The sequence below is a fragment of the Leptodactylus fuscus genome, chromosome 8 (assembly GCF_031893055.1).
Source record: "Leptodactylus fuscus isolate aLepFus1 chromosome 8, aLepFus1.hap2, whole genome shotgun sequence".
NCBI classification, from domain to species: Eukaryota; Metazoa; Chordata; class Amphibia; order Anura; family Leptodactylidae; genus Leptodactylus; species Leptodactylus fuscus.
The window spans coordinates 1,287,238-1,301,267 of NC_134272.1; the positions used below are offsets into that span (position 1 = coordinate 1,287,238).

The window sequence follows — 14,030 nt, forward strand, 5'->3', positions numbered from 1 at the left end:
AGACCTATCTATCCTCATTACATTCCCACTCCCATAGTGGAGGACCCGGAGATCCTATAGACCTGTCTGACCTCATTATATTCCCACTCCCATAGTGGAGGACCCAGAGATCCTATAGACCTGTCTGATCTCGTTATATTCCCAATCCCATAGGGGAGATCCCAGAGATCCTATAGACCTGTCTGTCCCTGACCTCATTATATTCCCACTCCCATAGGGGAGGTCCCAGAGATCCTATAGACCTGTCTGACCTCATTATATTCCCACTCCCATAGTGGAGGACCCGGAGATCCTATAGACCTGTCTGATCTCGTTATATTCCCAATCCCATAGGGGAGGTCCCAGAGATCCTATAGACCTTTCTGACCTCATTACATTTCCAGTCCCATAGTGGAGGACCTGGAGATCCTATAGACCTGTCTGTCCCTGATCTCATTACGTTCCCACTCCCATAGGAGAGGACCCAGAGATCCTATAGACCTGTCTGTCCCTGACCTCATTATATTCCCAATCCCATAGTGGAGGACCCGGAGATCCTATAGACCTGTCTATCCTCATTATATTCCCACTCCCATAGTGGAGGACCTGGAGATCCTATAGACCTGTCTGACCTCATTACATTCCCAGTCCCATAGTGGAGGACCCAGAGATCCTATAGACCTATCTGTCCCTGACCTCATTACATTCCCAGTCCCATAAGGGAGGACCTAGAGATCCTATAGACCTATCTGTCCCTGACCTCATTATATTCCCACTCCCATAGGGGAGGTCCCAGAGATCCTATAGACCTGTCTGACCTCATTATATTCCCACTCCCATAGTGGAGGACCCGGAGATCCTATAGACCTGTCTGATCTCGTTATATTCCCAATCCCATAGGGGAGGTCCCAGAGATCCTATAGACCTGTCTATCCTCATTACATTCCCACTCCCATAGTGGAGGACCCGGAGATCCTATAGACCTGTCTGACCTCATTATATTCCCAGTCCCATAGTGGAGGACCCGGAGATCCTATAGACCTGTCTGACCTCATTACACTCCCACTCCCATAGTGGAGGACCCGGAGATCCTATAGATCTGTCTGATCTCGTTATATTCCCAATCCCATAGGGGAGGTCCCAGAGATCCTATAGACCTGTCTATCCTCATTACATTCCCACTCCCATAGTGGAGGACCCGGAGATCCTATAGACCTGTCTGTCCCTGACCTCATTATATTCCCACTCCCATAGGGGAGGACCCAGAGATCCTATAGACCTGTCTGTCCCTGACCTCATTATATTCCCACTCCCATAGGGGAGGACCCAGAGATCCTATAGACCTGTCTGTCCCTGACCTCATTACATTCCCACTCCCATAGTGGAGGACCCGGAGATCCTATAGACCTGTCTGACCTCATTATATTCCCACTCCCGTAGTGGAGGACCCGGAGATCCTATAGACCTGTCTGACTTCATTACACTCCCACTCGCTCCGAAGCTTATATTTTTGGCATCATTAGATACCTATAGGCAGCACCACGGTGATCTTCTATATTTCCATTTTCTGGTCCTATATATGACGCCAAATTAAAACACCAGAAATCCTATAACCCCCCCCCCCCCTCCCCAATGCTGACCTACCTGTTGCACCTTTACTCTTCAGTCTTCTGATGAAGCAGATCAGAATTTCTGTTGTCTGTTTTTGGATCTTATCTGTACATTCATATGAAGAAAGTGGAAACTCGGAGGGCTTGAATCCCATGGACACCGAGACCTGGAGGACGGGCCGAGATCTGAATGGGACAAAACACAAGAAGATTCAGTGAACGTTGCGTCCTAAATCAGGACATTTCTATAACCCGATGGAGTTGTCCACCTCTGCCAAGTGGTTGCAATGTTGGGGACTTCCAATATGTCCCCCCATGGGGGTGTCAGCTAGACCTCTGAGTGGTAAATATGCTCATTTATGCAGAGACGACCCCAATATTATGTCCCATCAGGCAGTTTTGGGGGAAACACTGTTGATGATCCAATGGCATAAGAGACATGACAAGAGACCAGCCCTTACCTTAGTACAAAAGCAACACCTTCTCCCCCCACCGTCACATCAGGTAGCCCATCATTTGTCATGTCTAAGTCACCAACCAACGACCTTCCAAAGAACTGGACTCCACTTCCCAGTTGACTTCCTGTAATGCGCTGGAGAAGGAGATTTAATGTAAAGGGTTAATGTATGAAATCACCGACAACAGAAAATAGTCCAAATGGACAGAAAGAATTCACCATTAGGGCTCCTGGGAGGGACTCGGGGCCTCCGGATCACTTCACTGAGTCTGCCATTGACCACCTGTACATGAACCAATGCCGTTTGCTCAGTGTGGACAATGATGTGCTTTCCTATATCCTACCTGTATATAAGAAGTCCTGAAGCCATCGACCTTTCCCGGGAAGATATACAGAGCTCCTTGACCATTGTCTTCAAAAGGGGCCCCAATAGCGAGGTCGGGATAATCATTTGCAGTCATGTCTGGAAGAATGGCGATGGCCGAGCCAAAATGTCCCATAGTCTGGCTGCTGTCACCCTGTAGAGTCTCTGTGCAGGTCAGGGTGGTAGGTGTCCTGGAGGTCATCTCCTGTTGGGACCAGCGATAGTGTCAATCACTTTTTAGTCTATGTACACCGAGCTCTAGTCTGTAGACTCCCATACAACTTGGCCAAGCCTGAGGGACCAGCTGACTATCTTATATGTATGGGCCTCCTGATTCTCCCTGACAGATGATGTTCAGTTGATGGTTGGTACAGATTTCTGGATCCACAGCATTGTAATACTCAGTGGGACATAGCCATAGAGTCTCCACGGGACCAGGGATCTCGTCTAGTCACCCAGTCCCCTGCTCTGCACTGACAAGGGAGAAAAACAACCTCATCTCCCTAGAGATAGCTGTCCGGTTCGGCACATACCCCTGTCATGTTTAAAGGATCTCTGAAGGGTTGGACATAGCTTGCTACCAGTAGGAGGGACCACACAGCCGCAGCTTTCTTACTTTTGGAGGAGAGCTATTTTGCATAGTTTTTCCTATTGAGAACTTCTTGTACGTCTTCCATCATTGTCTAGATGTCCACAATGAAGTTGTATCAGTGGCATTGTGCAGATCTGATTGATATAAGGGGACATGGTCCACATCTGGTGGTCCTGCCCTCACCCCAGGAGAATATGGATTCAGGGTTCTCATCCACATGACATCTGCAGAGCCCCATGTGGTGCAGAACAAAAACTCACTTCTAGACTTTATTCCTCTTAGACATTAGGAGGTGACAAGGTCGTGATGATCGAGAAATGGACATGTGGCAGACCAGGAGGCCCCAGGGTGTGTGGCCTGCATGTATAATCTACGTCCTTCCCACCATACAGCAGAGATCTACTCTCCATATAAGGGGGTGCACAAAGTGCGTCTACTCTTCTTAGTCCTATGGGACCCTGTCTAGTCACCGCACACTTTTTTTCCCTTTTTCTCACCTATCCCTGCCGCTATCTTCTTTGACCATGTAAGACGTCCCCGAGCTCCAGCCTCATGTGTCTCATATAACCAGTATATGGTGCTTTACAAGTCATGGCCGTTGTTCTGATTCTTTTGTGACTTTTGGTTTCCATTGTTCTTTTATTGTCAAAAATGCAAAACTACAATGTGTGAGTCTCACCTGGTAAGAGATAGGACAAAGGTAGACCCGTCCACCTGGACCTGCTGGAGAATAATATGTGGGGGCTCCAACCACCAACAAATATTTCAGAGAAGATATTTTGAGTATGCCCAAGGCTGAACCAAAGTATGATCCAATCTGCAAAGAAAACAAAGCCATATCTGTGAAGAACATGCCGGGAGGCCACCGCTTGGGTGGCTTCTTTGTGGATATTGCAGTCCAAGTCAATACCAGTCATAGGTGACCACCTACAATGGGAAGATGCTCCAGGATACAGGTAAGGAAGTGAGCAACCCCAAGACGTAGACAACCTGGAGATTACACTGAGAACCTTCCCACTTCTATCTCAGGTACGGACTGGGACGTCTTTGCACAACCTTGGCACAATCGTCCGTCACATTACGATCATTGTGCAGTTAGATATCCACCAATTCTGCCATGGTTGGGATGGTGTCTAGAGAAATGGCGGCCCGGCCCACTCCATTATTCTGCGGCACTTGATCACCAACCCAATCAATATGGCAAAGACTCTGCGCAATTACATGCAAAGGCCGAGGACAATGTGTGCAGCCGACGATGGCGCCAGTTTTACTTAAATCAGTGACTAACATCATGCTTTACATACAATGAATGGGAACATTAGCCACCTCCTGGGCACATCATCCGACATCTTGAATAAGACATTCATCTCCTTTGCATGTGATTATGTGGAGTCTCCTCACTAGATCCCTCCAATGCTGAGCTAAGGGCTGTTTCCAACCACCTCCTCAGTTTTCCAACCGTTTCCACCAGTTTTTCATGTAGATTGAAGTCCTGATTACTCATCATCTTGGTCTTCTTGACTACCCTTAGACAAGCACAATTATTTTTGCCCCTCATCCTGAGAATGATCCTATTTTTGGTGTAATATTACTAAATAACCGTGACGGTTTTATTGTGAAGTTATATGCTCCCCTCCGGAGAACAGAACTCATCTAAACTCCTCTCCTATTAGTAAAGGTCTATGGGTGTCAGATGAAGAGACCATTGCTCCTGAGTAGAGCACATAACTTCACAATAAAGTTTCCTACAAGTTATTCATTATTATTACACATGTTATAGGCTCAGAGAGCAGTGGATTAGAAAGCCTGGAGTGAGAGCGTCTTCAGTGAGTGGCCTCCAGTTTTCCCCATCCATGTTGTCTCCAGCCCAGACTCATGCTGTCCATACAGATGTGGATCTTAGACTATCGTTCCCTTACGTCCATCACACCACAAGACAGGAATATACGATGAGATGGCAGTAACCTGGCACCCCCCCAACCCTCCCACCGAGTCCTGCTCATCATGGTGGACAACTCTGAGAATCACCTGATCACCGAGGGCACTGGACACTGGATCCCACTGCGAGCTTTGTGAGTTCATTCTGAAGACAAAGACCCTTCCCGTATGTTGGTATCGAGGGGCCCCCATCACCACCAGCGTAGAATCTACTTGCAGTAAAGAATAACCTAAAGGAACCAAATCCAGATAAATGTACCTGAGCCCGGTCAGTGCTCCACAGTACACAAACATGGCAAAGGACAGACGAACATCATCCACCCATGTGCTCACCCAGATAAGAGTCCTTCATGTCCAGCGCAGGCGTAGAGATGTTTATCCAGGAGCCCTTGTCCTGTCCCTGTGGGTAATAATAGGCTCCACCTGTCCAACCGTAGGCACCGACTGCACCAAGGAGGGCGCCAAACTACAATGTGAGAGCACAGCATGACATTTGTATAGTATATAAGACTGATATACAGCACATATCACCCAGTATGGTATATAAAACCTGTGTCTCTATGACCTGGGTATACTATATGTGATCTTGTATAGTACATATAACATGTATGTAGTATATACATCCTGTATGTAGTATATATGTCTTGTATATAGCATATATGTCCTGTATGTAGTATATATGTTCTGTATATAGTATATATGTTCTGTATATATTACATCTGGAGGCCTCACCAACCCCAGGCCTCACCCTGAACGACCGGGAGGTGAAGTTCCTGCTATACGCCGACGACCTCCTACTCCTGGCCCCCACCGAGAAAGACCTCCAAGAAAGCCTGTCAGTGCTGGAAACATTCAGCACCACATGGGCCCTACCCATCAACCAGAAGAAGACCAAAGTCATGGTATTTCAGAAGAAGGGCCACAATAAAGCCTCCACCACCTCACAATTCACACTGAACGGCTCCACACTGGAGAAAACCAACAGCTACACCTACCTGGGGCTGGAGCTCAGCCAATCAGGAAGCTTCAAAGCAGCAATAGAAACCCTGAAAGCAAAAGCCTGCAGAACCTTCTACGCCATCAGAAGACAACTGTACCACCTCAAACCACCGGTGAGGGTCTGGATGAAGATATTTGACGCTGTCATCTCCCCGATCCTTCTCTATGGCAGTGAGGTTTGGGGCCCAGCCACCTACCCAGACCAGTCAAGGTGGGATTCCAGCCCAACAGAGAACTTCCACCTGGAGTACTACCATCATTGTTTCTCTTCTGTTACCCATGGTTATCTCTAAAGAAACACGTGCAGTCATCATTGCACTGCACAAAAATGACCTAACAGGGAAGAGTATCGCAGCTAGAAAGATTGCACCTCAGTCACCAATCTATCGCATCATCAAGAACTTCAAGGAGAGAGGTTCCATTGTTGGCAAAAAGGCTCCAGGGCGCCCAAGAAAGACCAGCAAGCGCCAGGACCGTCTCTTAAAAGTGTTTCAGCTGCGGGATCGGGCTACCAGCAGTGCAGAGCTTGCTCAGGAATGGCAGCAGGCAGGTGTGAGTGCATCTGCACGCACTGTGAGGCGGAGACTCTTGGAGCAAGGCCTGGTCTCAAGGAGGGCAGCAAAGAAGCCACTTCTCTCCAGAAAAAACATCAGGGACAGACTGATATTCTGCAGAAGGTCCAGGGAGTGACTGCTGAGGACTGGGGGAAAGTCATTTTCTCTGATGAATCCCCTTTTCGATTGTTTGGGACATCTGGAGAACAGCTTATTGGGAGAAGAGGAGGTGAGCGCTACCACCAGTCTTGTCTCATGCCAACTGTAAAGCATCCTGAAACCATTCATGTGTGGGGTGGCTTCTCAGCCAAGGGAATCGGCTCTCTCACAGTCTCGCCTAAAAACACAGCCATGAATAAAGAATGAGACCAGAATGTCCTCCAAGATCAACTTCTCCCAACCGGCCAAGAGCAGTTTGGCCACCAACAATGCCTTCTCCAGCATGATGGAGCACCTTGCCATAAAGCAAAGGGGAGAACTAAATGGCTCAGGGAACAAAACACAGAGATTTTGGGTCCATGGCCTGGAAACTCCCCAGATCTTAATCCCATTGAGAACTTGTGGTCAATCATCAAGCGACGGGTGGAGAAACAAGAACCTACAAATTCTGACAAAATGCAAGCATTGATTGTGCAAGAATGGACGGCTATCAGTCAGGATTTGGTCCAGAAGGTGATTGAGAGCTGCCAGGGAGAATTGCAGAGGTCCTGAAGAAGAAGAAGGGTCAACACTGCAAATATTACACCGCTGCAGTAACTCCTTCTAACTGTCACTATAAGCTTTTATTACTCAGAATATGATTGCAATTCTATTTCTGTATGTGATAAAAACATCTGACAAACACAGAAACCAGAGGGAGCAGATCATGTGACAAGAGGAGATTTGTGGCATTCTCTGAACTTTTGGCCATGACTGTAGATATGCCTTGTATATAGTATATATGTCCTGTATATAGTATATATGTCCTGTATATAGTATATATGTCCTGTATATAGTATATATGTCCTGTATATAGTATATATGTCCTGTATATAGTATATATGTCCTGTATATAGTATATATGTCCTTCAGGTTCACACTTACTGGAGTGAGAAATGAGCTGAATCCTTCTTGTGAAAACTCGTTCTCAAATGATTGTCCACTCAGAGACTGAGTACCTGCGGGTGACATGAGAGGTCACTGTATACAGGGAGGTCAGGGGTCAGTGTTTACACCTGTGACTGAAGGATTGGAGGCTGCGATGCTGCTCCGGAACGTCCAGTGTATGATTCTCTATGTGAGTGAGGAAGGATATGATATAGATATGGCAGCACCGGGCGTTATATACAGAATATATCATAGGGTGGGAGTCACAGCTCAAATGTCTGCAGAGTAATAATATGGTAATGAGCAGTGTCCTAGGTTATATACAAACCTACAGTAGTACTATAGGGCAAGAGCTAACCACGGCACCACTGAGCCACCACTGAACTATTACCAAGCCATCATTGAATTACCACTGAGCCACCACTGAGCTACCAGGGAGCCATTACTGAGCTACCACTGAGCCACCACTGAACTACCAGGGAGCCATTACTGAGCCATCACTGAACCACCACTGACCTATTACCAAGCCATCTTTGAATTACCACTGCGCCACAACTGAGCCACAACTGAGCTACCATGGACCCATCACTGAGCCACCACTGAGCTACCACTGAGCTACCAGGGAGCCATCACTGAGCCACCACTGAGCTACCACTGAGCCACCACTGACCCACCACTGAGGTACCATGGAGCCATTACTGAGCCATCACTGAGCTACCATGGACCCATCACTGAGCCACCACTGAGCTACCAGGGAGCCATCACTGAGCCACCACTGAGCTACCACTGACCCACCACTGACCCACCACTGAGGTACCATGGAGCCATTACTGAGCCATCACTGAGCTACCAGGGAGCCATCACTGAGCCACCACTGAGCCACCACTGAGCCACCACTGAACTACCATGGAGCCATTACTGAGCCATCACTGAGCCACCACTGACCTATTACCAAGCCATCATTGAATTACCACTGAGCCACAACTGAGCCACAACTGAGCTACCATGGAGCCATTACTGAGCTACCACTGAGCCATCACTGAGCTAGCATGGACCCATCACTGAGCCACTACTGAGCTACCACTGAGCCACCACTGAGGTACCATGGAGCCATTACTGAGCCATCACTGAGCCACCACTGACCTATTACCAAGCCATCATTGAATTACCACTGAGCCACAACTGAGCTACCATGGAGCCATTACTGAGCCATTACTGAGTCACCACTGAGCTACCACTGAGCCACTACTGAGCTACCACTGAGCCATCACTGAGCTACCAGGGAGCCATCACTGAGCCACCACTAAGCTACCACTGAGCCACCGCTGAGCTACCATGGATCCATCACTGAGCCACCACTGAGCTACCATGGAGTCATCACTGAGCTACCACTGAGCCATCACTGAGCTACCATGGACCCATCACTGAGCCACCGCTGAGCTACCAGGGAGCGATCACTGAGCCACCACTGAGCTATCACTGAGCCACCACTGAGCTACCACTGAGCCACCACTGAGCTACCACTGAGCCACCACTGAGCCACCACTGAGCTACCATGGAGCCATTACTTAGCCATCACTGAGCCACCACTGAGCTATCACTGAGCCACCATGGACCTACCACTGAGCCACCACTGAGCTACCACTGAGCCACCACTGAGCCACCACTGAGCTACCATGGAGCCATTACTTAGCCATCACTGAGCCACCACTGAGCTATCACTGAGCCACCATGGACCTACCACTGAGCCACCACTGAGCTATCATGGAGCCACCACTGAATTATCACCAGGTTCACTTTTATTGGCTTGTGGCAGAATTTTATGGACCACATCTCCATACACATGTATAGATATTGAAGACAAAAATATCTCTGAGACTCCAACTAACCTTCAATGGCGAAAATCTTCTGCTGCAATCTCTTCTGAATTTCATTGAGAGCGGAGAAGTCATTGACTTGGAAGACGTTATCAGGGGAGGAGGCGATGGTGATGAGCTCATTGTAAGCTCTTTTGTTGTTCGGGGAGAATGCGGCTCCCACCTAGGAGGAAGTCACAGACAAACAGAGACTGGTTATGTGGAGGATTGTCTGGCTCTGGAATATTCCCCCTCTTATTATGGCCCAAGTGTCCTCGTGCAGAGACAGAAAATACTTCAAGAACACAATAAAAGTAATGCCAAGTCCCTGCATCGTCATCACTACGACCACGGTCAGCCTCATCATCCCTACGGCCACGGTCAGCATAGTCATCACTATGGCCACGGTCAGCATCATCATCCCTACGGCCACGGTCAGCATAGTCATCACTATGGCCACGGTCAGCATCATCATCCCTACGGCCACGGTCAGCATAGTCATCACTACAGCCATGGTCAGCCTCATCATCCCTACGGCCACGGTCAGCATAGTCATCACTACAGCCACGGTCAGCATCGTCATCCCTACAGCCACGGTCAGCATCGTCATCACTACAGCCACGGTCAGCATCGTCATCCCTACAGCCACGGTCAGCATAGTCATCACTATGGCCACGGTCAGCCTCATCATCCCTACAGCCACGGTCAGCATAGTCATCACTATGGCCACGGTCAGCCTCATCATCACTACAGCCATGGTCAGCATAGTCATCACTACAGCCATGGTCAGCCTCATCATCCCTACGGCCACGGTCAGCATCATCATCACTACAGCCATGGTCAGCCTCATCATCCCTACAGCCACGGTCAGCATAGTCATCACTACAGCCATGGTCAGCATAGTCATCACTACAGCCATGGTCAGCCTCATCATCCCTACGGCCACGGTCAGCATCATCATCACTACAGCCACGGTCAGCCTCATTATCCCTACAGCCACGGTCAGCCTCATCATCCCTACGGCCACGGTCAGCATCGTCATCCCTACAGCCACGGTCAGCCTCATCATCCCTACAGCCACGGTCAGCCTCATTATCCCTACAGCCACGGTCAGCCTCATCATCCCTACGGCCATGGTCAGCATAGTCATCACTACAGCCACGGTCAGCCTCATCATCCCTACGGCCACGGTCAGCATCGTCATCCCTACAGCCACGGTCAGCATCGTCATCCCTACGGCCACGGTCAGCCTCAGCGGCGCCCCCTGCAGTGCTATTTCTATTTTGTCACCTCCCTGGGCCCCCACCTATAATACCCTGAGGTCTGAAGAGACTATTATGTGTAATAACGTCACCTCCAGTTCAGACGAAATCGGGAATTTACTTTGTCAAAACATATGAAACAAATCTTATGCACTTTGTTCATCTTATATCACTGGTCATCGTCAGCATTGTCATCACATACCGTAAATCCCCTGGGGGGGGGGGGTATTACAGGTGAGGAGATAAATCCCCTGAGGGGGGGGGGGGGGGTATTACAGGTGAGGAGATAAATCCCCTGGGGAGGGGGGGGGGGGGTATTACAGGTGAGGAGATAAATGCCCTGAGGGGGGGGGGGTATTACAGGTGAGGAGATAAATCCCCTGGGGGGGTATTACAGGTGAGGAGATAAATCCCCTGGGGGGGGTAATACAGGTGAGGAGATAAATCCCCTGGGGGGGGGGGGGGGTATTACAGGTGAGGAGATAAATCCCCTGGGGGGGGGGGGTATTACAGGTGAGGAGATAAATCCCCTGGGGGGGGGGGGGGGTATTACAGGTGAGGAGATAAATCCCCGGGGGGGGGGGGGGGGTATTACAGGTGAGGAGATAAATCCCCTGGGGGGGGGGGTATTACAGGTGAGGAGATAAATCCCCTGGGGAGGGGGGGGGTATTACAGGTGAGGAGATAAATCCCCCGGGGGGGGTATTACAGGTGAGGAGATAAATCCCCTTGGGGAGGGGGATTACAGGTGAGGAGATAAATCCCCTGGGGGGGGGGTATTACAGGTGAGGAGATAAATCCCCTGGGGGGGGGGTATTACAGGTGAGGAGATAAATCCCCTGGGGGGGGGTATTACAGGTGAGGAGATAAATCCCCTGGGGGGGGGGGGGTATTACAGGTGAGGAGATAAATCCCCTGGGGGGGGGGTATTACAGGTGAGGAGATAAATCCCCTGGGGGGGGGGGTATTACAGGTGAGGAGATAAATCCCCTGGGGGGGGTATTACAGGTGAGGAGATAAATCCCCTGGGGGGGGGGTATTACAGGTGAGGAGATAAATCCCCTGGGGGGGGGGGTATTACAGGTGAGGAGATAAATCCCCTGGGGGGGGGGTATTACAGGTGAGGAGATAAATCCCCTGGGGAGGGGGGGGGGGTATTACAGGTGAGGAGATAAATCCCCTGGGGGGGGGGTATTACAGGTGAGGAGATAAATCCCCTGGGGGGGGGTATTACAGGTGAGGAGATAAATCCCCTGAGGGGGGGGGGGTATTACAGGTGAGGAGATAAATCCCCTGGGGGGGTATTACAGGTGAGGAGATAAATCCCCTGGGGGGGGTATTACAGGTGAGGAGATAAATCCCCTGGGGGGGGGGTATTACAGGTGAGGAGATAAATCCCCTGGGGGGGGGGGGTATTACAGGTGAGGAGATAAATCCCCTGGGGGGGGGGGGTATTACAGGTGAGGAGATAAATCCCCGGGGGGGGGGGGGTATTACAGGTGAGGAGATAAATCCCCTGGGGGGGGGGGGGTATTACAGGTGAGGAGATAAATCCCCTGGGGAGGGGGGGGGTATTACAGGTGAGGAGATAAATCCCCCGGGGGGGGTATTACAGGTGAGGAGATAAATCCCCTGGGGGAGGGGGATTACAGGTGAGGAGATAAATCCCCTGGGGGGGGGTATTACAGGTGAGGAGATAAATCCCCTGGGGGGGGGGGGGGTATTACAGGTGAGGAGATAAATCCCCTGGGGGGGGGGGTATTACAGGTGAGGAGATAAATCCCCTGGGGGGGGGGGGGGTATTACAGGTGAGGAGATAAATCCCCTGGGGGGGGGGGTATTACAGGTGAGGAGATAAATCCCCTGGGGGGGGGGGGTATTACAGGTGAGGAGATAAATCCCCTGGGGGGGGTATTACAGGTGAGGAGATAAATCCCCTGGGGGGGGTATTACAGGTGAGGAGATAAATCCCCTGGGGGGGGGGGGGTATTACAGGTGAGGAGATAAATCCCCTGGGGGGGGGGGTATTACAGGTGAGGAGATAAATCCCCTGGGGAGGGGGGGGGTATTACAGGTGAGGAGATAAATCCCCTGGGGGGGGGTATTACAGGTGAGGAGATAAATCCCCCGGGGGGGGGTATTACAGGTGAGGAGATAAATCCCCTGGGAGGGGGGGGGGGTATTACAGGTGAGGAGATAAATCCCCTGGGGGGGGGGGATTACAGGTGAGGAGATAAATCCCCTGGGAGGGGGGGGGGTATTACAGGTGAGGAGATAAATCCCCTGGGGGGGGGGTATTACAGGTGAGGAGATAAATCCCCTGGGGGGGGGGGGTATTACAGGTGAGGAGATAAATCCCCTGGGGGGGGGGGGGGTATTACAGGTGAGGAGATAAATCCCCTGGGGGGGGGGTATTACAGGTGAGGAGATAAATCCCCTGGGGGGAGGGGTATTACAGGTGAGGAGATAAATCCCCTGGGGGGGGGGGGGTATTACAGGTGAGGAGATAAATCCCCTGGGGGGGGGGGTATTACAGGTGAGGAGATAAATCCCCTGGGGGGGGGGGTATTACAGGTGAGGAGGTAAATCCCCTGGGGGGGGGGGTATTACAGGTGAGGACATAAATCCCCTGGGGGGGGGGGGGTATTACAGGTGAGGAGATAAATCCCCTGGGGGGGGGGGGTATTACAGGTGAGGACATAAATCCCCTGGGGGGGGAGATATTACAGGTGAGGAGATAAATCTCCTGGGGGGGGGTATTACAGGTGAGGAGATAAATCCCCTGGGGGGGGGGGTATTACAGGTGAGGAGATAAATTCCCGGGGGGGGGGGGGTATTACAGGTGAGGAGATAAATCCCCGGGGGGGGGGGGGGGTATTACAGGTGAGGAGATAAATCCCCTGGGGGGGGGGGTATTACAGGTGAGGAGATAAATCCCCTGGGGAGGGGGGGGGTATTACAGGTGAGGAGATAAATCCCCGGGGGGGGTATTACAGGTGAGGAGATAAATCCCCTTGGGGAGGGGGATTACAGGTGAGGAGATAAATCCCCTGGGGGGGGGGTATTACAGGTGAGGAGATAAATCCCCTGGGGGGGGGGGGTATTACAGGTGAGGAGATAAATCCCCTGGGGGGGGGTATTACAGGTGAGGAGATAAATCCCCTGGGGGGGGGGGGGTATTACAGGTGAGGAGATAAATCCCCTGGGGGGGGGGTATTACAGGTGAGGAGATAAATCCCCTGGGGGGGGGGGGTATTACAGGTGAGGAGATAAATCCCCTGGGGGGGGTATTACAGGTGAGGAGATAAATCCCCTGGGGGGGGGGGTATTACA

At 50.7% G+C, this 14,030-nt stretch overlaps 1 protein-coding gene across 1 annotated transcript in view; it reads right to left on the minus strand.

Moving 5' to 3' along the window:
• The window catches only part of LOC142217059 (integrin alpha-M-like), a 74,202-nt gene that overhangs the window by 18,237 nt on the left and 41,935 nt on the right, over positions 1-14,030 (minus strand). Inside the window, exons 9-16 of the mRNA XM_075285238.1 lie at positions 9,469-9,619; positions 7,577-7,650; positions 5,274-5,406; positions 5,031-5,170; positions 3,682-3,819; positions 2,391-2,615; positions 2,051-2,181; positions 1,624-1,775 (exon numbers count right to left, since the gene is read on the minus strand). Coding sequence (XP_075141339.1) covers positions 1,624-1,775; positions 2,051-2,181; positions 2,391-2,615; positions 3,682-3,819; positions 5,031-5,170; positions 5,274-5,406; positions 7,577-7,650; positions 9,469-9,619 — 1,144 coding nt within the window. The remainder of the gene's footprint in view (positions 1-1,623; positions 1,776-2,050; positions 2,182-2,390; positions 2,616-3,681; positions 3,820-5,030; positions 5,171-5,273; positions 5,407-7,576; positions 7,651-9,468; positions 9,620-14,030) is intronic.